The 24,597-nt window shown below is 48.4% G+C and overlaps 1 protein-coding gene across 2 annotated transcripts in view; it reads right to left on the bottom strand.

The window, feature by feature from the left end:
• Positions 1 to 24,597, bottom strand: part of pafah1b1a (platelet-activating factor acetylhydrolase 1b, regulatory subunit 1a) — a 36,701-nt gene that overhangs the window by 7,130 nt on the left and 4,974 nt on the right. For both annotated transcript variants that reach the window (XM_062551920.1, XM_062551921.1), the window contains exons 2-7: positions 19,488 to 19,745; positions 8,967 to 9,051; positions 6,121 to 6,195; positions 5,767 to 5,973; positions 2,157 to 2,325; positions 187 to 289 (exon numbers count right to left, since the gene is read on the bottom strand). In XM_062551920.1, the coding sequence (XP_062407904.1) occupies positions 187 to 289; positions 2,157 to 2,325; positions 5,767 to 5,973; positions 6,121 to 6,195; positions 8,967 to 9,051; positions 19,488 to 19,519 (671 nt within the window). In that variant the 5' untranslated portion in view covers positions 19,520 to 19,745. The remainder of the gene's footprint in view (positions 1 to 186; positions 290 to 2,156; positions 2,326 to 5,766; positions 5,974 to 6,120; positions 6,196 to 8,966; positions 9,052 to 19,487; positions 19,746 to 24,597) is intronic.

Raw genomic sequence — 24,597 nt, 5'->3', positions numbered from 1 at the left:
ATAAACTAATATAAGCCTACATGACCAAAAGGTTACATGTCTGACTACTCTCAACAGTCATATAATAGACATCAGAATCTTTCTTGCTTATTGCACTCATCTCAAAAATCAAACTCAGCAGGTGTCCAACAAGAAATATTCTATAATGATAACAATATCTCTATCTACATACAAATGGTCGCTTACCCAGTGGCCACCTCCCACATCTTAATGGTTTTATCCCTTGAGGCAGATACTATATGATCTCCATTGGGCATTATAGCTACAGACGAAACATTATGGTCGTGCCCTGCAAAACATAAAAAAAAAAGGTGTCAATCAACTTGCTCTGTAAAGTGCATAAATGCTTCAAGAGCTAAATAAACACACACACACACACATAAATAAATAATTCAATTACTACAACTGGGAAGAACTCAGTGTTGCAGATAAGTCTTTGAATTTATCATATTCTCCACTGCTGCCCCACCCTCCATCAACACCACACACACAGACACACACACACACACACACACACACACACACACACACACACTTACACTTCTTGCACCAAAATTAGATTGTCATCCGTAAGTACTGGTTGATAATTAGAGGTTAAGAATGACCATGACAAACGAGCCTTTAGTAAATTAGGCAATTAAATAACCAGACAGACAACCAATTTGCCCGAGGTTGCTTTGTTCTGAGAGATGGGGGGGGGGGGGGGAGAGCGGCGAAGAAAAAAAGCTAATTACCCAGAGCACCCATTTTAAAGCTGCTAAACAGATGAAACTAAGACGCCTGGAAAAAGCAGGCTTAAATATGGGTGGAAGCCCATAGAATGTTATCTGGTCTTGGGAAGGATAATTAAAGTCCTGTCCAAATCTCCTAATCCGCTGCCAAAGCAACCAGCCGGGCGAGGGGGAGAGAGACAGAGTGTCACAGTGAAAAAGAGAGAGAGAGAGAGAGACAGAGAGAGAGAGAGACAGAGATAGACATAGACAAGACACAGAGAGAAGGACAAAAGACAGAACCAGCAGACATAGAAAAGCAGTAAGGTCAGTGGCAGGTATGTAGACAGGTGTAGAGAGAAAGCTAGATATAGAGGGAGGTAGACAGAGAGTAGATGGAAAGTCTGTGGGGTAGAAGAGCCGAGCTGGGTGCAGCACTGGCACACTGGAACTGGCAGGCAGGGAGGCGGCGCGACGGCAGGTCCCAGTGCCCCTCTCCTAATCAGTGCGCCAGCTCAGGGGCACCGCGCCAGGCGAACTGACGGGGTGTAAATTACCAGGCAGCCCCAATCTGAACACATTAAAAGCTGTTGCGCACGCGCTAGCGCACCAGACTGCTTTAAAGAGCCACCCAGAGCCTACACATATCTGACACAGATTAACATGACTGAGAGCTACTCAGACGCCCCATCAGTTTAAGCTTGTGTATTATTTCTCGACTGTAAACATGCGTCTTAAGACAGGCTGCTACTGCTACCCTGTTTTCATGGGGGATTTTTTTTGTGGGGGTGGGGGGGGGGGGGGGGGTGTGCGAGAGGCAGCTGGGCTCTTTAAAACTAACGGGGCCAGCAAGCCTTGTGATATAAATTTCAAATCCAAGCGGTTCAAATGCAAATCCATCTCTGTGGTGATCGAATAAATCAGCTCAGCCTGAAGGCTCATATTAACAGATACGCTTCCTGCAATTTGCCAGTCAATTAGAATTTAAGAAGATCGTAGCCCAAGGTCTAGTTTGTTTAGAATAAAGAGCGTGAAAAAGGTGCCACCCCGCAAGCTTCCAGGCGCGAAAGTTAAACGCTGTGAGTAATGTCATGCAAATCCTCAGAGAGCAAATCCCACAGGCCTATGGGGCGGCGTGCGCGGCGATGTAAAGACAATGTCAAACAAAGCACAGAGTTGGTCTAAGATGTCGTTTCATTTGAGATGGAGGGGTGGGGTGGGGTGGGGAGGAGGTGCCTATTAAACGAGGTTTCTCTTACCCCAAGGGTGTAGGGGATAGAGGAAGTGATAATGAACTGCATGGGTTCCACCTGTCTCCTAGCAATTGTCACAGACACCCACCCACCCCTCCCTCCCCTCCCTCCCAACACTCTCTCTACCGAGAGCTCATCCCACCCATTCTGGCCCTGATCGATTTTCCCGGTGATCCTAGTTTCCGGCGCTCACCGTGCATGGTCCGGATGCACTCGAAGCCCTGGAAGTCCCAGAGCTTGATGGTCATGTCTGCAGAACAGGAGGCCAGCAGCTTGCCGGTCTGGTCGAAGGAGATGTCCTGCACGGAGTCCGTGTGGCCCTTCAGGGTGCGCTCAAAGTCCCCCGTCTCATAGTCCCACACCTGCACGGGGCAAAAGCCACAACAATTAGGTCTCCGTTTAGCCGGACATCTGTGCTAAGAGGAGGGAACATGTAGGCCAATCGCTCAGTGCAAAACCCATTTACATTCACACTTGATTTTATAGCATTTACGTCAGGCACTCCAACGGCTGAAAACAAAAGTGGAGACGATCAAAGCCGTCAGGTGACAGGAGTCAATATTCATACTTAAACGGTTACAAAGGGTTACATCCCTTCCACCGCTAGAGTGAGATCATATCAGTGTCATGGCAGGGCAGGGCCGGCTCTGAGAGATGGCAGACGGCCCTGTGGACGCTCATCTGCGTTTCCCATCAGAGCCATAAAAGACCCGGAGGGAGTGACCTCATCGCACACTCGAGCCGCCTCGGCCCCCGGGAGTCTGGACGCATCGTCCGGCACATCGTAAAAAAAAAAAGCACGGACCCGACTGCCCACTTCCGACATGCCACCGACACAAAAAAGCACAGTGGTGATGTAGATCAAATGCTGGCAGCTTGATCGGTCATAGAGGGTTTATTTGTTGGGAGGGCTCCAACTCTGAGATTTGGTCTCCAGGCTGAGAGGAGGGAGGGGGGCATATCAGGTTTCAGTGGGTTACTGGGCTGGCAGACACAGAGGGATAAGAGCTTAGCGTGGTGAGCAGAGCAGGCCAGGGAGGGGCAGGGAGGGGATGGGGGGCTGGATTTGTGCAAAAGTGACAGAACCATGCACACCCTTCTCACCTCCCCCTCCTCCTCCTCCTCCCCCCACCTGCTTAGCCACTGGTTTCCCCGTCTCTCCCTCTCCAAATGTAACACTCGCTGGGCTCATGGTGGTCACTTGGGGTGTGGGGTGTGTGTGTGGGGGTGTTGGGTTGAAGCGCCTAATCCCCATTTGTGCCAGAGTGGGCCAGGAGAGCCAAGCTTGCAAAAAGAGGCATTATTTTATTGCTCCTCTCAACAAAAACAAGATGCTCAAAAAAGTGCTGTAGTCACCATCCTTTGTTGCTAGCCAGACTGAAGGACACCAAAAAAAAAAAAACACCACACAAACTGAACTTGGACTTCCAAAAATGTATGTGAACAAAAAGAATTTTGACCCAGTTCACAAATGGACCTTTGGCTGGCCAAATGAAATACTCTCCTTTGAAGGAAGGCTAGCTGGACCATGGGGCATGCTGATTAACATACATGTGAGGCAGAAAGTTCAAAGTCAGTTAAAAGGAGCAAATTCTGCAGCAGACCTGAGCAACGTCTGCAGAATGAACTGCAGAGGCATGGACAAGCACGTACATGTGTGTGTGTGTGTGTGTGTGTGTGTGTGCGGTGCGCGCGTGTGTGTGTGTGTGTGGAGGAGAGTGGAGGGGGCGCATGGGAGTTTGTCTGGATGGAACAGCTTCGGGGCTCTCCTGACAATTAACTCTGAATACAAATATGAGAAGAAGGGAGAGTGTGGTGAGGAGAGGCATAAAAATAGAGCTGAGCTGAGCTGGTCTGGCAAAACTGACTGGCGGGAGATGAAGGGGGACTGAGGTGAAGGTGGAAGTTTGGTGGAGCGGGGGCTTTAATGACACTGTGTTGGGAAAGTAGGGCACAGTGGGGAGAAGAGAAAGAGAGAAAAGGGGGATAGACAGAGGAAAAAAGGGGGATAGGCAGAGAGAGAAAAGGGGGATAGACAGAGGGAGAGATTGAGTGGGGGAGCAGGAGAAAGAAGGAGAGAAAGACCAGGAGAGACACACAGGCAGACAGGAGATATAGAGAGAAAAAGAGGAAGAGTGGGAGAGGGGGGGGCTGGGCTGTGCTGTGCTGGTTTGGTGGCAGTGGCTGCTGGCGCTCGGGCGGAAGATGAATTAGCTGTGCGGAGCGCCTGGGAAAGTGGGGAAGGACCCCCCTGGTGGGATGGCAGCCAACAGAAAGAGTGAGAAAGAGGGGGAGAAAGAGAGAGGGAGGAAAAGAAACACGCTTCTTTGACTCCATGAATAAATGATGGCTGCAAATATTTGTTCTGAACTAGGGCACCAGACCGACATAGCAGACAAAATATTGCAAACCAGCCTAAAAAAACAACAAACCCCCCCCAACCCCAAGAACTCCCCGCTTCCCCAAATAATAAAGGCCAACACGCACGTATTAACAAAGACCTGGGACGGTTCTGCAGGGATGGACGGGGTCAAAGCCAGCCACTCGGAGGCGGGCGGTGCCCTGTGGAGAGCGAGCTGGCAGCCTGGCGCTTTGTGCCAGGCCAGCGGAAATGGGCCGAGAGCCTGAGCGCGCAGCTCATCGCCCTGGCAACGGCAGCCCGGCCACTGAGCATGTCTCCCAGGGAGAGCTGTGTGACACGGCAGGAAATCAGAGAGGCGGACAGGAGAGCTGGGTCTCAGTCACACCAGGACACTCAGGAGAGCAGGGGCTGACATCATCCACTGCTTCGGTTTAACCTTTGCAGCATTCAGCGCATACTTTCCCAGCTAATGGAGGGACTTTCCACAATATTTACAACAGGCAATAGGGACATGGGTTAGGAATCCAGGCAGATTTACACCTTTCCAACATCTACCAACATCTACCAACAATGCTACACAGTAGTGCAGCCCAACTGCTGCAGCTAAACTCACTAATAAGCTGTTAAATAAAAACAACTGCACCATTACATTTGTAGGTGATAATTTACTTAGTAGGGGATCATTTAAGCTTCAGGACCACTAAGACAACTAAACCCTCTAAACTGAGAACATCATCCACTGCATCTTCTTACAGATACTAAATTAGCAGTCGCAATATCACTTAAACTAAACGCTCATCAAAAAGACACAAACATGTTTCGTCGTGCCTAGCACATTCACCATATCTTCACTGTGCACAGGTAGTGCGAGAGAATAAGTTACTGAGAATAAGTGCAAGTGCAATATGGGGCCAACAGGACAAGTCAAAAGGTAAGGCAAGCACTGACTATTGTCACTACCTGTGGCTAATTGGTTAAATTGAGCACCTGTCTTCACATATGGGGATCAGAATTAGTTCAGGCCCTCATGGGAAACAGTGACCAGGGGAAAACCAGGAACTAGTCTCGTTTTGTGTTCAGTTGGATTTTACGTCACCGCGTAAACACCTGACTGGATCAAAGCAACAGAGACTTGGGTTGTTCAGAGGTCATGTGGAGAGAGTGTGAGCAAAGTTACTGGGCAGTGAGAGTCAAAGCTGACACACACACACACCCACACACCGCCAAGCCGACGCTCAGTTCTTACTTCCGAGTTGTTTTCATCACGTAGGGCCAGCATGTCAGGTTATTTGTGGGGTTTTGTGTTTGCATTCAATTTACATGGCGAGCTCAGGTTTCACCTGATAAGAAACATGCCTAAGACAATGGCGCACAGTTTTCCCTTCTCTTCTCGTCGTACCAATGCCTGCACTCTAAAGATGAGCGAGGGAGCTGAACCCACCTTTATTGTGGCGTCCTCTGAGGCGGAGACCATGACACTGAAGACGGGGTGGAAGATGACCCGGGTGACGGGGCTCCTGTGGCCACTCAGGGAGTACCTCTCCGGGGGGCGGGGGATCCATTCTTTGGGGTCTCGCTTCTGTCCGATGGGTCCTCCTAAAACAATCTCCTCTTTTGCCTCGTTCAACTTTGATTCTAATTCCATGACCTATCGGAGGAAATCCCATCACAATGAGGCCAGGTCTGAGACACCATTATAAAATAAATGACTCATTTATACACATAAGCTCTACTACTTTGTGAGATACAGTGCTTGAGATACATTACATAACAGCATGTAATTACTACTACCAACCTTCTTTTGTAATCTGATGACCGAAGTCCATTTCTTTTCCAAAAGGCCAGCATACTTCTTGTCCAACTCCTCATTCTATAAAAGAAAGATAAAAAGCCATTCAAATCAATTCATGCAATTTCAACATCAATCCAGCAGACATCAAAACCCGCAAACACACCCCCACTTCTCCCAATGGAATCATGCATGGGAAACACACCCCTTAGCCTAGCAGGAGCCTTCCACCAATCACCCAGGAGGCAACTGTAAATTCCTCCTCCATAATCCCCTCACATGGTTTAATCTTCTGCAGACAAAGAGAGCTTACCAAGATTACAATTATAGAAACACTGTGCCGTGAAAAATTAACTTCAGGGAGCCTGGCACTGAGCACAACATAACCCCTCTCCCAAAAAAAAGAAGGAAAAAAAAAACTTGCACACACGTGCGCCCAAAGAGCCACGGACCTCCGCCGTGGGTACGATCAGGCCGCAGATTGACTTCTTGTTATGGCTAAGCTCAAAGAGATTTGCTTGGGAGAAGAATGGGATCGTTTCCCGTAATGGCGACTGGGACCGCGAGTGTGTAGTGAGAGTGAGTGGAGCGGAGATGAGAGGAGATGAGATGAGTGGACTGAAGAGGAAGAGAGAGAGATGATGAAGGGGGGTTTGGAGTCGGGAGAGGCCCAGCTGTGGGATAGGCGATGATTGACGACCAGATCCGGTGGGGTGATGGCAGCCTGGCAGGGGGGGCAAGTGAGAGGCAGCCCCCAGATGCATATGGCAGCGGGCAAAAGTGTGCCAAACAGGCTCCCATACCTCCACCACACACACATTCATCCACCTGCAGCTGTGCGCACACCTGCCTCCACTTCAGTAGTGGCAATCAACCCCCACCCCCACCCCCATGCCTCCTTTATTTTACACCCAACTGGGTCAAAATTCTGTTTGCTCTTTCAAGACTGCTCTGCTGTGTGCCATCAAGCATACCATTGGTCTGGAGGAATTGGATGGGATCAGTGTTTGCTGAGAGAAGTGTGTGTGTGTGTGTGTGTGTGTGTGTGTGTGTGTGTGTGTGTGTGTAAGAGCTAGTGTGTGTGTTTGTTTTATGTTCCACTCCAGAGGGCTCCTCAGCAGGGACGGGCGGTCACAGACACACCACAGATACGATGAGAAGGAGCGCAAACACAAGAGGGCCGCTTCATCAAAAATTCAAACACAGAATCACGCCTGCTTAAGAGAGAGCGAGAGAGAGAGAGAAAAAGAGAGAAAGAGAGAGAGAGGGAGGGAGGAGGTGTGGGGGGACCAGTCGATCTGTCAGTTTGCACAAAGAGCAGAAACAGGATGAGAGACTGCTATGGAGAGGGGGAGAGGAGGAGAGGAGGATGAAAGGAGGAATAGGGTGTGGTAGGCACGGCCTCTCAGCAGCGCGGCCTCTCTGTTGGAGGAATCAAGAGTTGGCGTCCAAGGGAACAGTTGCTGCCTCTCTGCAGGTTGTAGAGGGGGGAAGAGATGAGAGGGGCGCGGGGGGTTTGGGGGGCAAAAGAGGGGGGAGGTTCCTTCAGCGCCACCTCAGAGGAGTGCACTCCGTCGGGCTGATCCACCATCTGCCCACACCCTCTGCCCGCCTGGTGCCCAAGCCAACAGCTAAACGCACAGCCTGCCGGTGCTGCCCGCATCTCAGGTCTTCAGCACACTCAGCAGTCTGGTACCATTCACCTACACACACACACACACACACACACACACCTACACACACACACGCATCCAGGCACACACAGACATCTACCTATACAAACACACACACCTTTACACACAGACACATACCTAAATGCATCCAGGCACACACAGACATCTATCTATATAAAAAAACACACATACACACCCTTACACACACACACACACAGACACACCTACATGCATCCAGGCACACACAGACATCTATCTATAAAAACACACACCTCATCATCAATATACCATACACACAGGAGGACATGGACACAGACACACCTAACTACACACACACACACACACACCAGCCGTGCACAAACATACACACAAACCTATACACACACCTACACACACACCTGAGGGCATCATAAGAGAGGTAATGGCAGGGCTGAAACAGTGGCAGTCCGTAAACTGGCAGACAATCTTGCAGGTCTGAATGGGAGGTGGCTAATTAAAAGGAGCTTTTAGCGGAGAGCCGCCAACAGGCTGATCCGTCAGGGCGAGCCGCCGCGGCGGCGGCGGGAGTCATCTATTATTCATGCCGTTTCCTCTCCTCCGCGAGGGGGGAATGAATGTTTCAGAGAGCCGCCTTCGCCTGGATGGCACAGGACAAGCACGGAGAGGACAAACAAAACCCAGAGACAGTGGACCGATGGAGGAGCGGGGGATTGCTTTTGTTTAGAGGGAGATTTCGGCTCTCCTCAGATGAGAGATACAGTGAGCGAGACACACAGACAGACAGACAGACGGGGAGGGGAGGGGAGGAGGGGGGATATGGGTCTTTTGAGGCTCATCAGCGCTCGCTGTTTGATAGGAGAATTCTGTCTGCACCTTCCTCTCTGGGTGGTGCGCTGCACGTTTATCTCCGCCGCATCTTAATTCTGTGTGCTACGCCTACAGTCACACTTCTGTCGCCCACATCAATTAGCAGGAGGGGCTCGGAGGAGGAGTGGTGTGTGTAGTATGTAGCATGTAGTTAGTGTTTCAGTGTGTGCGTGCGTGCGTGTGTGTGTGTGTGTGTGTGTGTGTGTGTGTGATATGGGTGTAAGAGGGTATATTCCAATTTAGAGCATATTGTTCAGACACTTGCTGAGTTGTTTGGAGGTGGGTTGGGGTGGAGGGGGGTTCCACACTTACCATGTCTAATTCCGCCTCCTTCTTGAAAACTGAATATGCCTCTTCATAGCCATTGGAACGGAGGTAATCGGCTATCGCTCGATTTCTGGAAGACAAAAGGAGAAAAGAAAAGAAGGCTAATTAGTTCCCTTGATAGACAGACAGATTCCATTTACAGTCATCTTGCATTAAAGAAAAAAGAAATAAAAAAGAAAATCAATTCAGTAAGAGACTTCAACAACAAAAGCCTGAGAAAGATGTCTGCAGAAAACATAAAAGACTCTTAATGCATCCCTCTTTCACCATGTAGACATACGCGCACACACACACACACGCGCACACACACTCACATATTAACCCATTTGAGGGAAATATCACATCTGCCATGATGGCATAACGAGCTGGAATGGCTGTGGGGGGAATGGGCTGAGTAGCAGCCCTCATTAGGGTGGAGAGGCAGGGCGAGAGACACCTGCAGAGAGAAGATGATCCGCAGGGAGAGAGAGAAAGGGAGAGAGGGAGGGTGAGGCCAAAGTGGCAGAGGTAGGAGTGTGTGAGCAGACACACACACACACTCTAAAGTCAGACGAGGGGGGCACTTTAACACTCCTCTCCTATCTATTCAATAATGGCCCACCAGGCGACAGCGCCCAGCAGATGATGGGGAGGTGATTGCAGAGATAGGGAACACAATAGGCTCGTCTCAGACACACACTCTCTATCCGACTCTTCCTGCTATTGTGTGTGAGGATGGCCTTCTCAGATGCAAAGAAACACTTTGTCTGTGTGTGTGTGCGCGCACATACACACACAAAAACCCCACATATCTGCCTCTGTGCGTATGTGTTGTGTGTCTACCAAAATAAGTGCTGCTTCAGCGCATTACTCCCGACACTCTCTTCCTGTGCGAAAGCCGTCCACACAAAACTGCTCAACATATCTGCCCTCTCAACTCTACTACTGGCCCCTCTCTCTCTCTCTCTCTCTCTATCTATCTCGCTCAGACCGACAAACAACATTCTCTTTTTTTTTTCTGTGACTCCGGGTGAGCCCCTGGGCTAAAAGAACACCACAGCTGATTAATTTATTGATCAAGGGAGCCAGGGGTCAAGGAGCATCCCGTGTGGCTCGCAGGGAAAGCACAGACGCTGGGCAGATCGGATCCTGGCTCGGCGGTTCTGCAGGCGCTGGACTGGAGGGCTGGCGTGGAGAACAGAGAGGAGGGGAGCGGAGGCGGCCTGGCAGGCAGGCCCACAAGCTCAGAGCCTCTCCTGCTGACAACGGCCCCAAGACTCAAGGTTACCCAGAGGTTACGCATGTGACAGGCGGCAGGTCCGCAACACACACATCCACGCGCCATTCTGCGCGTGTACGTCAGTGTGTGTGTGTGTGTGTGTGTGTGTGTGTGAGCGTCACGCTGCCTGCGACGCCGCACCAGAGATCCTTATCAGGAGATATGTTCGCGGCCCCACAAAGGCCCTTTGTGATGCCGCTTCTGAAGGGGAGCCCCACACAAAGCACCTCAGTGTCATCGTCGGGATGAGCAGATAATGAAATGACTAGTGTGTGAAATCCCAAATAACAACACTGGGCCCCTATGTTTAAGCCCATTGCTTTTGGCCTGTCATCACATCCAGCACATGGGTGCGCATGTACATACAAACACCCACCCACACACGCGCATGCAGTCGGTCCCAACCACATGGATGGCCAGAGATGGCGCCACGCTGCAGGCCAGGTCAGAGACATGGAGACCACGGGGCCACAGAGGCCAAGGAGGCGTCAAAACAGCCTCGCAACACAAAGCACTTGCACAGAGCAGGGGGGTGGGGGGGGGGGTTCAAACAAGAGCCCAGAGTGCTTTTGGAAGGGCACGGCGTGTGTGATGCAGAGATCATGGTCTGCCACCCCACCAGAGGCAGACAGATAAAGCGCTGGTAGATGACAAGACACAGGAAGAGCACTCTGCTGCAGCACTCTCAGACTCTGGCAGAGTGACAAGCTCCTGTCTGTGGGCCACTCCCAGCTCTGGAGTCTGCCCAGCACAGACAGACAGCAAGAGAGGGACGGAGAGAGAGAGAGAGAGAGAGAGAGAGAGAGAGAGAGAGAGAGAGAGAGAGAGAGAGAGAGAGAGAGAGAGAGAGAGAGAGAGAGAGAGAGAGAGAGAGAGAGAGAGAGAAAGAAAGAAAGAAAGAAAGAAAGAAAGAAAGAAAGAAAGAAAGAAAGAAAGAAAGAAAGAAAGAAAGAAAGAAAGAAAGAAAGAAAGAAAGAAAGAAAGAAAGAAAGAAAGAAAGAAAGAAAGAAAGAAAGAAAGAAAGAAAGAAAGAGAGAGAGAGAGAGAGAGAGAGAGAGAGAGAGAGAGAGAGAGAAAGAAAGAGAGAGAGAGAGAGAGAGAGAAAAGAGAGAGAGAGAGAGAGAGAGAGAGAGAGAGAGAGAGAGAGAGAGAGAGAGAGAGAGAGAGAGAGAGAGAAAGAAAGAAAGAAAGAAAGAAAGAAAGAAAGAAAGAAAGAAAGAAAGAAAGAGAGAGAGAGAGAGAGAGAGAGGAGATATATGGTGGGGAGAGAGAGAAAGAAAGAGAGGGATAGAAAGGGAGAGAGAGATATGATGGAAAGACAGACATGGCTGCATGGATGGGAAGCTGGACCATGCAAACACACAGGGAAGAAAGGGATGGAGAGAATGATGGAGGGATTGACAGAGAGAAAAAAAAGGAGAGAAGGAAAGAAAGCAAGAATGCTCTGCAGTCCTTCAGACTGACTCCCATCTGGTAATGCCTCCAGTCCAACTGTACCCCTGCCCTCCCACAGCCTGTGCGGGATTACTATTGTACAATAAGGGCTGGTGGGAGGGGGGCTAATCCAAATCTAAACAACGACTTAGAAAGAGAGAAAAAAGAAAAGGGGAAGGAGAGGGAGAGAGAGAGAGGAAGAGAGAGAACGAGAGAGAGAGAACAAGAGAGAGAGAGAGAGAGAGAGAACGAGAGAGAGAGAGAGAGAACGAGAGAGAGAGAGAGAGAGAGAGCAAAAGAGAGGTTGGGCATGAAACAGTGAAACTGCCAGCAGCCAGCCCCTCCTGAGAGGTCTGCACTGCGGTGCTGAGGCAAAATCTATTCTCTGCACAACCCTGGCATGACCTCTGATAGCGAAAATAACATGCAACACACACAGCGCGCATTGGAGGGAGAGATGCAGAGACACAGGGAGAGAGGGAGGGAGAGAGAGAGAGGAGGAGGATCCAGAATGAATATGTACACCAAAACACAGAGTGTTAGTGGCTCAGGAGCGGTCTCCATGGAGACCAGAATGCAGTCAGACAAGTGGAAAAGCGGCGAGGAACATGAGTGGGCAGAGCCGCCGAGGCCTGATCTGCAATCAAGAGAAACAGAGAGAAGAGCAAAGAGATAGGACACACACACACACTATCAGGGGGGAACAAAAGACCTCGTCTACTTGTGCCTTCAATTGTCTCCTGCCTCAATCAAGCAGGGCAGCGAGGCCACACAAGTAGCCTTATATAACTGTCCCTCCTGTTTAAGAAAACTCACGACTGCCTACGGCAACAGCACGGCCAATCAACTGCGAACAGAACCCATCCACTCTGGTCAGGCTGGTCCAGAGAAATCTGGGCATAGAAAGCCTGCATTCAGTCTGCATCCCACCGCTCCCCCCCACCTCTCTCTGTGTAATACAAAAATGGAAGTGCCCATGGAGGGCTTCTGGCAGTTGAGACTATTGAGCAGTGGAGCCCATTCACAAACCGGCAGCGTGCTAGCACTCCTTTGTGAGAAATAAATTCCAGGCAGGGCGGTGGCGGAATGGTGAGTGTGTGTGTGTGTGTGTGTTTGAGAGAGAGAGAGAGCGTGTCAGTGTGTGTGTGTGTGTGTGTGTGTGTGTGTGTGTGTGTGTGTGTGTGTGTGTGTGTGTGTGTGTGTGTGAGCAGAGAAGAGAGAAGTACCGGAGAGAAGGAGCAGAGGAAGGGAGGGGGAGAATGAGAGAGAGTGAGGAGAGCAGCAGAGGAGCAGCATTACCTCATCCCTACGTGTCTCACACTTGCATCACTTCCTGTGCGATTCGACCATCACATCCGCCTCCACATCAGCACAGCCATGCCGGCAGGGCACACGCCTGACCCATTCCGTATTACAGTCACACTCTCTCTCTCACGCTCTCTCTCTCTCTCTCTCTCTCACACACACACACACCAGAACCACATTGCCTCAATGGGCAGACATCATTATATAGGATGTGAGGCTCTACATAGCGTAGCCTGTTATTAGTGGAAAGCACTGCAGTACTCCACTGTGAGCATCACTAAGGCAGGAGGAGCAGAGATGGAGGGAGGGAGGGAGGGAGAGAGACTTTTATCTGAATAGCTGAGGGGTGAGGGTGAGGGTGAGGGTGAGGGTGCACAGGTGCTTTTCAACACAAATAATGGCACATCACAGCCATCATGGCACACCACACATAAAAACACTGCAAGGAGGTGGGATGGATTAAATTATTTATTTATTTATTTTAAAAAAGAGCCTTTTCCGGAAAATTCTTTCAACTCAGGCCTCCACGCAGCAGTCAGGGGTTCCAGGGCTGTGCTGATTAAGCAGCCTTACGACGTGCAGTTTCTGAGCAACGGCTGCAGTGGCCAGATGGGGAGGGAGCTGCCACTAGGCTACTCCGCAGGTATTCAAGGTCCCACCACCAGGACAAGCCTACTGGAGGGGGAGCGCTTCTCTGAGCATCTCTGCCGATACGGAGCAAATGCACAATCTTTAGGCTTTTGTCTAATATCACAGAGATCTGAAGTAGAAGATTATGAAGCTTTGATACGAAACAAAGGGTAAAATCCTTGTTTTTGTCAAATAGAGTGGGTTTTGAAGAGCCGCACGTTCTCGATACGAATCTAGGTCAGATTGGCTGGATTCATTTATAATTACTAGCAAAGCGTTCCGACGGCCTTCAATTAAAAGTACGAGTGAGGGAGACAACCTTACAACCAACTCCCACAATAAGCATGTCAACATGATCCATGCATGATCATGGGGATGAAACAGACAAAAAACCTCTACAAATACAGTTTACCTGAAGAAAAATCCCAGTTAAGCTCCTGGAGACAAACCTCTTGGCAAATTAAACAAAGGAATATTTTGTATGCAAATCACGCGCACACACACACCGCATGGCCATGGCAGTCCTTGAGTGTGTGTGGAGGGCACATGGACCTCGCTGGACATGTATGTGTGTGCGCGCGCAGCATGTGACTGTTCAGCCAGCTGTCAAAATCACACAGACACACACACACACACACACACACATATCCCTAAGGCTGATTTACTCTTCCATAAGAAGAGTCATCAGACTAGTGTCTCTGGCCATTTCTGAAGTAGTTTTGTTGTGAGAGGTCATTCGAGGCACTCTACATCCTAACAAACAGATATGGCTGCCCACTGCCAAAACAAATCTGAACGCGACACTCAAGCTTTGACTGAAAAACATCTGACAATCTGGCTGTGCTCTTTGTTTCTCGTTTTCTATTTTAAACCATTTCTGACCAGTGCTGTAGAAATTTGACCATAGTATTGAATGTAAATGTTCAAGCAGGCAATAGATACATAATGTGACTCCATGTCTTCAAACACAGCAAGAAGACAGTCGACACATTTTCCCTATGAATCAATCCTATTATTCACTACACCTGAATATATTTCTGCGTTTGCCCACGTTGTGCAGAACCGGGATGGGATTCCCATGAAGCATAGACCAGGTTTCAGACAGGGGCATTAATAAGCTTTAGGCAGCTCAATCAAGGCCAGGCAGGGACACACCTCACATAGCCGTGACAACGAGTGGAGAGACTTAAGGGCGGCAGCTCTGCTTTGTTTACTGCCGCTCTCCACAAGACGACCACACGGCCACAGTCTCCGGGGCCCCACGATGGAGCAGCCAGCAGGCAGGCAAGACACAGAGGAGGAAGCTTTACATTACTCCGTCCCAAATTAGCAACAGCCACCATCAGCCACGTGCTGGTAGGTATCAGACACAAAATAATGCTTTACTACTGAACGGCAAAATAATGCTTCACTATTGAGCAAATTTTGTCTGTCAGGAGCTGGTGGATATTCATATATATTTTTTAAAAAGTTCAAAGGAAGCTCAGAGGGCGAGCGGGTATTTCCACAGTGATAATAGCCTTAGTCTGGCTCAAAAATACTTCCCCAAATTGATTCATGATGTGCGGTGAAAATCACCCAAACGTTTTTGTGAAAAGCACGTCAGAAAGGGCTTTAAATGTGCTCTGATGACGCTCAGCAATATAAAAATCACTCGAGTCCTGTTGCCAGGCTTCCTTCTTCTTAATCATGCGTCAGTGGTGTGGAGAGGTAATAGGCAGAGGGCTAGAGGGCTGCCGTGTTTCACTCTGGCTCTAGACATGTGATTGAGGTTCCTCCACTAAATAAACCTTTGAATGGTGAGGTGAGAGGTGAGGTGTGTGTGTGTGTGTGTGTGTGTGTGTGTGTGTGTGTGTGTGTGTGTGTGTGTGTGTGTGTGTGTGTGTGTGTGTGTGTGTATGTGTGTGTGTGTGTGTGCAATAGTAGAAGGCCTCCATCATTGAGCCATCAGGCTTGAGATCAGAGCCATGCTGCTGACAGGCTCTGACCATCAACCGTGCCTACAGACACACTGCCCAACACCACAGCTACCAAACATGCTAACCCAGACACACTCAAGAGTAAACCAGCAAGCCAGGCGCACATACAATAACTGTACATGTACACACACGCCTCTGAAGTTCTAATCTTTTTTGCCTGACCAACATAACATGCCATTTGCTGCTTTGTAAGAGTTGGCAATCAAACTGAAGTTATCCGAAATCTGAAGCATATTACAAAGTGAGGCAAAAAGAAAGCATCCTTCACATGAACAAAGAACTCTCCACGACCTTGACCTACACAGCTACCCATACTTCCAAAGGCTCTGTAGGGAAAAAAGCTACATAAAAAAAAAAAAAAAAAAAAGCTTGCACCCCTCAAAAAAAGAAAAATCAAAGATCCAGCTGCATGGAGCCCCAGTTGGGGAGCACTTCTGCTGCTTGGTGGTTTCACTTCCCTCTTATCATCAGCGAGCAGAGCTGGTGAGGAGGACGTCCTCTGCAGCCGGTGCCCATTGCTCAGCAGCAGCAGCGTGTGGACCACGTCCTAAAGCCCTTCTGCGCTCACACACAGGTGCTACGCTTACATTGCCTCCAGGAGAGGAATTCACACTCAAGTGATCAGGGGGGCAGAACTATAACAAGTCCTTGTTTTAAGATCACTGGAATGTTTCCATGCTAACTGGCCACAAAGGAAGGTTTGGGAGACCCAAGTCCAAGTTTGAGGTCACTCTTCAGCCAGGCGGTTCTAAGGGGAGGTTCTAGGTAGATGAACCCAGCACAACTGTAAATGAAAAACAACCTCGCAGAACATAGCTAATGTGAGCATCATCTACCTACTAGCTCAACTATCCATGCTACATCAAGCATGAGCCAGAAGCCTGTGTGTTCTGTGTTTATTTATAGCATGGCTGGAGGGTCCTCATCCTCTGCTCACGGAGTACACAAACACACTGCGCTTTTGTATGAAGCCTCAGTTATGACTGTGGCTAATAAGAGTGCTTTTCAGAAAGGCTTTACAATCTGACCATCTGACTTGAGGGGGAAAAATTCTAACCATCTGGATTACTCAATGCAGGTTTACTGAATAAGCCCAGTCTCAGTCTCGGCAGGGACTTTAAGGTGGCGGTGGGGGGCTGGGGAATCACTAACTACCAGCACTAGTAGCAGATAAAGCTCTAGTTTTTCTGTTCCTTGTTGTGGTTTGGTAGTAGAATGGTCGACTTGACAGCACTAGTATTGTACTAATGACATGGGAGCAAATCATTGACTCAAATTGATCTTGGAACTTCTGCCTAATGTAAGCAGCAGTAGGATGTTAAGATCTGTTCAGGGACAGAAATTAGTACTACACAAACACTTAATGAGACAGAACTTTGTTTAAACTAGTAGAATGTTTATGCCCGAGCACTGTGAAGCAGCACTTTGCTGCTTTTGCTTGTGCTTTTCACTGTGATCGCCATCTTTTGGATGGTTAGGCTATACTTGCCCTTAGAGATCAGTTTCTACCTCCAACCATCTCTACACTCAAGCACAAAATGCATGCCAAAGAACAGGAAAGGCCAGCAGCAGAAGGTTTTCTTTTAATAGTTTGCATAAAGACACCAAAGCTGATATGCTGATCCTGTTTTTCAAAAGCAGTGGGGAATCATCTGTGTGTGTGTGTGTGTGTGTGTGTCCTAAAATATTACTGCCTGTGGCATTATAGTCTCTGCACATCCTACAAGTCCCCCACAGTCCCCGCCCCATGAAAACCAAGGATGAGATTGAATAACATCCAGATACACACACAGACTCCCATTTGTGCCCCGGCGACAGGCGACAGCTTACAAAAAACAAGCAGCTGATAGAGAATGCACTGGTGAGCTAGGGCTGGTCAGCTGCTCACCGTCACCCATTTCCCTCCAGCTATTGTTTTAGCAGTAATGAATCAAGATGGCCTCAGGGCTTTTCCTGCACAGCGCAAGACCGAGGGCAGCAGACCGAGACACTCAAGACCACGGCTGGACATGGAGACGTGCATGTCATATCTCTCAGGCAACTTTCACCACAAACAAATTGCATAGGCACCGTCTTCTTTGAACGCCAAGAGATCTCTCGTGCCTGAATGCAAGACTCTGCCAGATCGACCTTCGAAACACTCCCATTAAAACGTGAAACATGCACCACAATTTCAGTGCGAGTTTGCAAAAGCACGACTACGATGGTAATAGTAGCCTGTGTAATAATACCCTATGTATCGACTTGGTCTTAAAAATGGGCAGCTCCACAATGTGCCAATGGTCCAGATTCACAAAATGTCTGGACTCAAAGAGCATTAATCACAAATGAATCCTTAACAAAAAAAAACACACACACACATTCCACTCCTCTGCTGCCAGCAGAGGGACGACAGGTCTGTGGGTTTTAACTGATGACTCTCTCCTCACACATAATACCATGTATTTGACAAAGGGCTTATTAAACCTCTTATCTTCCTCATTCAACCGATGCAAAGGGTTAATTACACTCGGCTCTGCTCTCCAGGCTACATTTACCCCATTCCTGAGAGGGGAGATGGGAACTGGGAGCCTGAGAGGGCTAATACCCCTACTATGCTCTCAGCTACAATCTACGGGCAGCCCCCTTTTGTTTGATGTGGAAGTCAAGGTTAAAATTGTACAATTTTCAAATGGTCTCTGCAGCAGCAGGGCAGAAGGGTCTCATCCGCGAGAGCTTTGAAGATGACGAGCATTAGGGGTGCATTTCATCATGTCTGTGCAAAGAGTGTGCGCGTCTGTTCAACAAAAGTGTGTGCGTGCGTGTGTGTGTGTGTGTGTCAGACAGAAGAGCATTTTGATCAATAGACAAGGAACCCAGTCCTCTGGGTGTCCAGGCGGTCCCATCTCCTTGATTGATCCTTCTGGGGCCCAGTCGCGGCCAACCGGCCAGTTTTCAATTAGATAAATTCACTGATCAATCCCCTCAGCCACATCCAAATGACATTTTCCGCCTGCTGTGCCAACTTCCACTGGAACAACAACGGTTACCTGCACTCTTGCCTCAGTGAGCTGGTTAATGAGGCGGTCAGAGCTGCTTGAGCCACCCGTGCCATTATAATTAACCCATCAGACCTCATCCCTCATCCAATCACAGAGTCAACTCCCTGCCTAAGCGAAGGCTATATAATTTGATGGCCTCGGAAAAGAAAACACTCTGAAGTCAAAAGCACAAAGCTGGAGGCTACCAAGTCTAGAGCTACAGCTGAGCAGAGCAATAGTTTAACCATCTGCACCACAAGTGAGATAACCAAAGCCAACAGGGTGTAGCCCAGTTACAAAGTTTTATAACACAGCTGACATCACTTCTGTTCTGTGTGAAAAGTACAACGCTACACAGTGCAGCAGTCTTTCCCTGTACGCTTCTGAGCTGTACAGACTCAGAGATTAGCGCCACATATGATGTGTTACGTGAGCTGTGTTACCTCTTTAATGCAGTCTGGCTTGCCATGTGGTATGCTGATCTAAGCTGAGCAAAGAGTGGTGGCGACTGAGAAAATGCAAGCGCTGTGCAAACACTCCTATCAGCTATGCAATGCTTTTACTGGGCTCAGTAGCACATTACAGAGCATACATCAACTTTACAACTTAGGAGGAGTATGCCCAGGTGAACATCACCCACAGGGAGACTGTATATGTAGTGTGTGTTGTGCAGTCTTGGCCATGTTGTAGTGTTGGTTGGCTGATAATGATGCTTAGTAACAACGCCTCCTTTCCTGACTGAGTGACTACTGAGCAATTCTCTACACTACACAAAGCAGGAGGTATGCCCTTAGAAACGTGTGAGGGCCACTTGGCACTGTGGTCAGTGCCGTGCTACGTTGTGCAGGACAGGTTGATAAGAGAGTCCAGGAATACTCACAGTTCGTCTCGTTGCCTCTGTGAGAGCACCATGGCGGCGACGTTGGGGAGGGAGGGGGGGAGGCGAAGGGGCGTGCGTGCGCGCGGCAGCTGCTGTCTCCTGGGCAGGAGATCACCGATTGGACGCTGGTTCCGGCGCGCAGGAAGGTTCTGCCGCTCAGATCACTCTTCTCCCGGAAACTGTGACCCCCGAGGAAAAAAAAGCGACACGTGGACAACAACAGCCGGCTCACAGTCACTGGCTACAGCTTCCCTGCATCTGCAAAAGAGGAGACACGGATCATTAGCGAGACTGGACATTCAATGTCAAAAAATGAAACCCATTTACAAGCATATCCATGCATAAGTGCACACACAGGGGGGAAAGAAAGCACAAAAGAAGACAAAGCGAATCAGACAGAACAATAGAATCTAGCACCTCCAGCACAGACGTAGGAGGAGATCGAGACACTTGTCCACCAGTGGCTAGACAGCCTGACAGTGGCTTAAGGGGTTAAAAGACACTTCATCAGGTGTTCCATCTGTTCCATCCCCCTTCACTCTAGTCCCTCTCCCTCCCTTTCCCTTCCTTTCGCCCAGGCAGCCATGTCGTCCGTTTTGTTCCCCAGCCCTGCCTCCCTTGTCGGGAGTTCTGTGAACACGTGTAAGGGAGGGAGGGGGACAGATGACCCAGATTCCAGTAGTCAGCCCATCTCAGGCTCTCTGTCGACAGCATGCAAAAACATACCACGGCAACACCCGGAACAGGTCAAACATTCCAACCAACCTGAGTTCAAAGCATGCTGCGTCTGTAAGTTGTGTTTGTTGTGCAAGAAACGCGCCAATCAAAGGAGCTTTGGCTGAAGTGCTAAACAGCGGGAGTAGACTGCAGTGCAGAAACAAGGGCTGAAAAATCATGAGGGAAGTAATAGCTTATCCGCGATTCCTGTTGGCATCCTATTAGACGCCAGTCGCCCATAGTCGCCCCAGCCATGGCACTGAGGGTGAGGCTCGGTAAGCTCCTTAGTCCTCTTGAGACGAGGATAAGAACAACAAACCTAGTAGGCAAACCCCACCCCATCCCCACCAACAAAGCTCCTGTTCAGCAGCCCACAGCCTACCACAACAGACGTACAGTAAGAGTTGAAAAAAAGAAAGAAAGAAAAACGACAACTGGCGTAGTTATGAGGCGTAGGAACAGCTCTAAAAAAATCCACACACAGATCCCAGCCAGAGTATTGCGGCCAGGAGACACCAGAGGGAGTTACGTCTTTCCCTCTCCAAGATTCATGGACCGTGCTCAAGACCGGCCAGACTGGGAGAAAAATGACATGGGCCTAAATATTAATGGGGTGAGATCTGCAAATGGCAGCCAGCGACACATTCTGTCCCTTCACTTTTGACGATCGGTTGAAAGCCCCATGTCTTATCAGCCGTGCTAGAGCATGTGCTTGATGATTTAATGCAAAAAAGCCTGCCTTATCAGTGGCAGATAAATATTTGAAACATGCCTGCTGTGTGCAGCACCCAACCTATGACCACTCACAGCAGGTGAGGCTCAGGAACAACCACTTGTTCAGTGAAGCAGATAAACTGTGTTTTGTTCTAGTGCAACAACAAAAGCAGTATATATACAAACATCAAACATGTATATGTGACCCTGTAAAGCGGAACCAGTCGTTTCGGTAAAATTAATTAAATTAAGTTATTGTGCTCACGTGAACGGCCATAAACTAAGCTTTCCAACGATATGTATATCGAGGGTATTATACAAACTATCGCTAAGATAACAGCATCCAAAGTTGACATGGTTCTCCTGTCACGATATGCCAGAAGAGGAGAAATCACCTTTTTAAGCAGCGCGTGCACAACGGGAATGACAGCAAATGTGTTGAATCTTCGCCGGGTTTAACAGTCAAAACGTATGTTTTTCCGTGAAATGCGTTCACGATAGGAAACTGTAGACTGTATACAGTCGAATGAGGCGAAAACGTGAAATTCAACATTTTAACCCGGAAGTTTGTTATTGTTGATTTTCTCAAAATAACGTTGTGCGCAAAACGACTGATTTCGCTATGAATGGTCACATATGTATCTATTGTACCAGAGAGCAAAGGCATGTATATCTTCCCCCATCAGTAGCCTTCACCAAAGGGAAGAGAAAAAAAAGACAGGAATCCAACTGGAAATACCTCCAGGGTGGGAGCAGAATCACCCTCATTGCACTGCTGGTTCACTCATCAGATGACTCGATAGGAGAGCCGGAGGGGCCGCAGTCTTGAGCCTTTACAGTGAATCATGAAGGCCCCATTCCTCTACTGAACAGAGAGAAGGGGAGGGTGGGGGTCTCTTCTTCTCTAGCAAGACAGTTAACCAGTGAGCGCAGCATAGGGCCATGCCAGGAATGTGAATGAGCAATGGAGTGAGCAAGGGCGGGCAAACAGGCTGCCCCGTCTCCCTTTCACGGTTGTCACAGATCCGGACAGCATGTCATGGCATCCCTTTCACTCCTTTGTTTTAAGAGATTAATCAGTGCTTCTGCTCAAAAGAGACTGAAGATTAAGTACAGACTTCTACCAAAGGGACATTAGCCTACCTCAGATGTTGCGAGAAAATACCAAGAGCAACAGCCAAAAACTACCCCTGCTTTTCGTGTGGTTCATGGTGAAGCCGGGGGTTTAGGACATTTGAGCAACAAAGGGAGTCAATTTGTCGTGCGCTACTGCCACGTATACCTGTCATGTAATTCAACAGAGCGAGAGACTGAACAAATAATAGCTGAGCAAGAAAGAAAAGCTAAATCAACTCGGCAGTGTCAAAACAGCGAGTGGATAGTCATTCTAATATCTTATTACAAATCCTTCTACAATAGACCTAGAAAGTAAAAGCTGTGTTCAGAGCAAACAAGAGGGCTGCAACACAAAAGCAATTTACTGAGGCTTATGCCAACTATGTCACCACACAGATATGGAGAAATCAGAGCCCCAGGCAACTACACAGAAATGTAATCTCACCTCTAATTAGCATTAGTTGCTAACAACTCGATGTTATTGATCGGTGAGAGAAATGCAACCATCAACAAAGGCAATTTTTTTTTTTTTTTTTTCGAGATCAACTTTATTCTGCAGTTGCCATGGAAATGCATCTAGAATACAATAGCAGTGCCACAGTACTGCATTACAACACAGCAGAAGGAAAAGCCTGATTTGAAAATGCAACGCTCATCAAATAACTACATTAATTAGACGGGACCAGTAAGCAGACATGACCGATTAGCTCCTGCATCAAGTTGGAAGCACCAGGCAAGCATGCTTGTATTTCCTCTTTAGTCCGCCGCTCGCTGGCATTCCAGTAACCCACTGCTGATAGAACCCTAAGTGCAGAGCTCTATTTCAGCCAAGGGGGATGGAAGGCGTCTCTTAGCAACCAGGCTGTGTGCTAGACTGGCACACCACAGAGCTGTGGCGAGGCAGACCAGTGACCGTTACCCGTTAACCGACACACAAACACCAAAAAAAGTCTGCACCACTGGCAACGAGGGACACGTCACTACAAAGGGGGGGGGGGGGGGGGGGTGAACATCTGGTTGTTGCTGCTACGTGTGCAGTGGGTTATCATTAGCCATGTGTTATCAGAAGTGAGGTAACTGAAAGCCAGCTAACGGTCATGCCCTTGAAATGAGAACGAGAAACACCCACCGACACAAAAAAGAATATACTCACACCCTCCCTCAATCAAGACCATTTTCATCCATTTCACTTCGAAAGCTTCCTTTTTAACCCACCCAATTAGTCTTGAGCCTTTCATTCATGCATATTCAGCTGGCAAAATTGGGACAGATGGCAAAGAGACGTCCCTCTCGGTGGTCTGCTACATTGAAGCTGCTGCTGAATGACCGCCAAATGAATGAGACATAATCGTCGCCTCTGTCAGTGTTTTGAAGAAATTGCCATGATTACAGGATCAGTGTCTGTATGCCCAGGGAGGGCTGTGAGTGACTCCTCACAGCTCATTGCCACCAGCAGGGGACCATAAAGAGAAGTTTCAGGAGAATGCACAGCATCCCATTCCAGACTAACACTGTTCCTCGCAATGTCCAAATATCACTATTCAAAACACAGGCGAGAGGCTACTAGCTACAGTACAGTGCAAAAGTCTTGAGCCACTATTCCATTGTTTTGTTTTTTAGCAATATCATGATGTTTATGTCTCATTCTTTCTTGTAATAGAATACAACCTAAAAGATAGATGGGGGGGGGGGCATCACAAAGTATACTTCTGGGTCTGTTTCTAATCAAAGGCATCCATCAGATGTGTTTTAGAGATTAGAGAATTATAATGACCATCTAAAGAAAAGGAGGCTGGTGACTGTTCTAGTTCTAGCTGAGACATTGGTACCGAAAGTGGGAAGGAGATGATAATTGGACAGATGTAAGACCTTGTTGAATGGCTAATGCTGTAAGAGTTCACTTCATTACTCTGCCTAGGTGGGAAAGGTATGGCCAAAGGTTTCTATTTGAAGAACCTTGATGAGGCAAACTGAGACTGTACTCCCATTCAGGCGTACAATGAAGAGGGTCACTGGAGATGTAGAGTACTTTTCGGGTGACCCTTCCTGATTGCACCTTGCAGAAAAGCTCCATTTTTGGGTGAGTCACAGTAATATCAACAGCAGATCTAAAGACCTGCCTCACAGCTGGAGCAATTTCTGGTGAGCTAAGCATGCCCGTCAGTGCTCTGGGTGGAGAACAGCAGCTCAGTTACCAGATTCCTCCTTCTGTGATTGGTCATTATAATAACACTACTAAAACCTCATCCAATGGTGGCTTCAGGCTGAAAGTGGGCTGGAATCAGAACAAAAACTACATTTTACGTGTTTTTAAAGACTGTGTACACAAGTCATCAGTGTTCTAATTATATGTTAATAAAGAGACAGACATAAATCATTAAGGTCCTTATGGGACTGCTCAAGCAAAGCATGTAGGGTGGCTCCAGACTTTTGCACAGTACAGTATGTTTTCAATCATCCATGATGCAACAGCATAAGCAGGGTTGTAAAGAATACCCAAAAAGAGAACTAAGTTGGCATCTAAATTATAATCAAACATCACTCAACAAAGTTGCTGATGAAT

This window comes from Sardina pilchardus, chromosome 13 (assembly GCF_963854185.1).
Source record: "Sardina pilchardus chromosome 13, fSarPil1.1, whole genome shotgun sequence".
Lineage (NCBI taxonomy): Eukaryota > Metazoa > Chordata > Actinopteri > Clupeiformes > Clupeidae > Sardina > Sardina pilchardus.
This window is presented reverse-complemented; position numbering and strand designations above follow the sequence as displayed.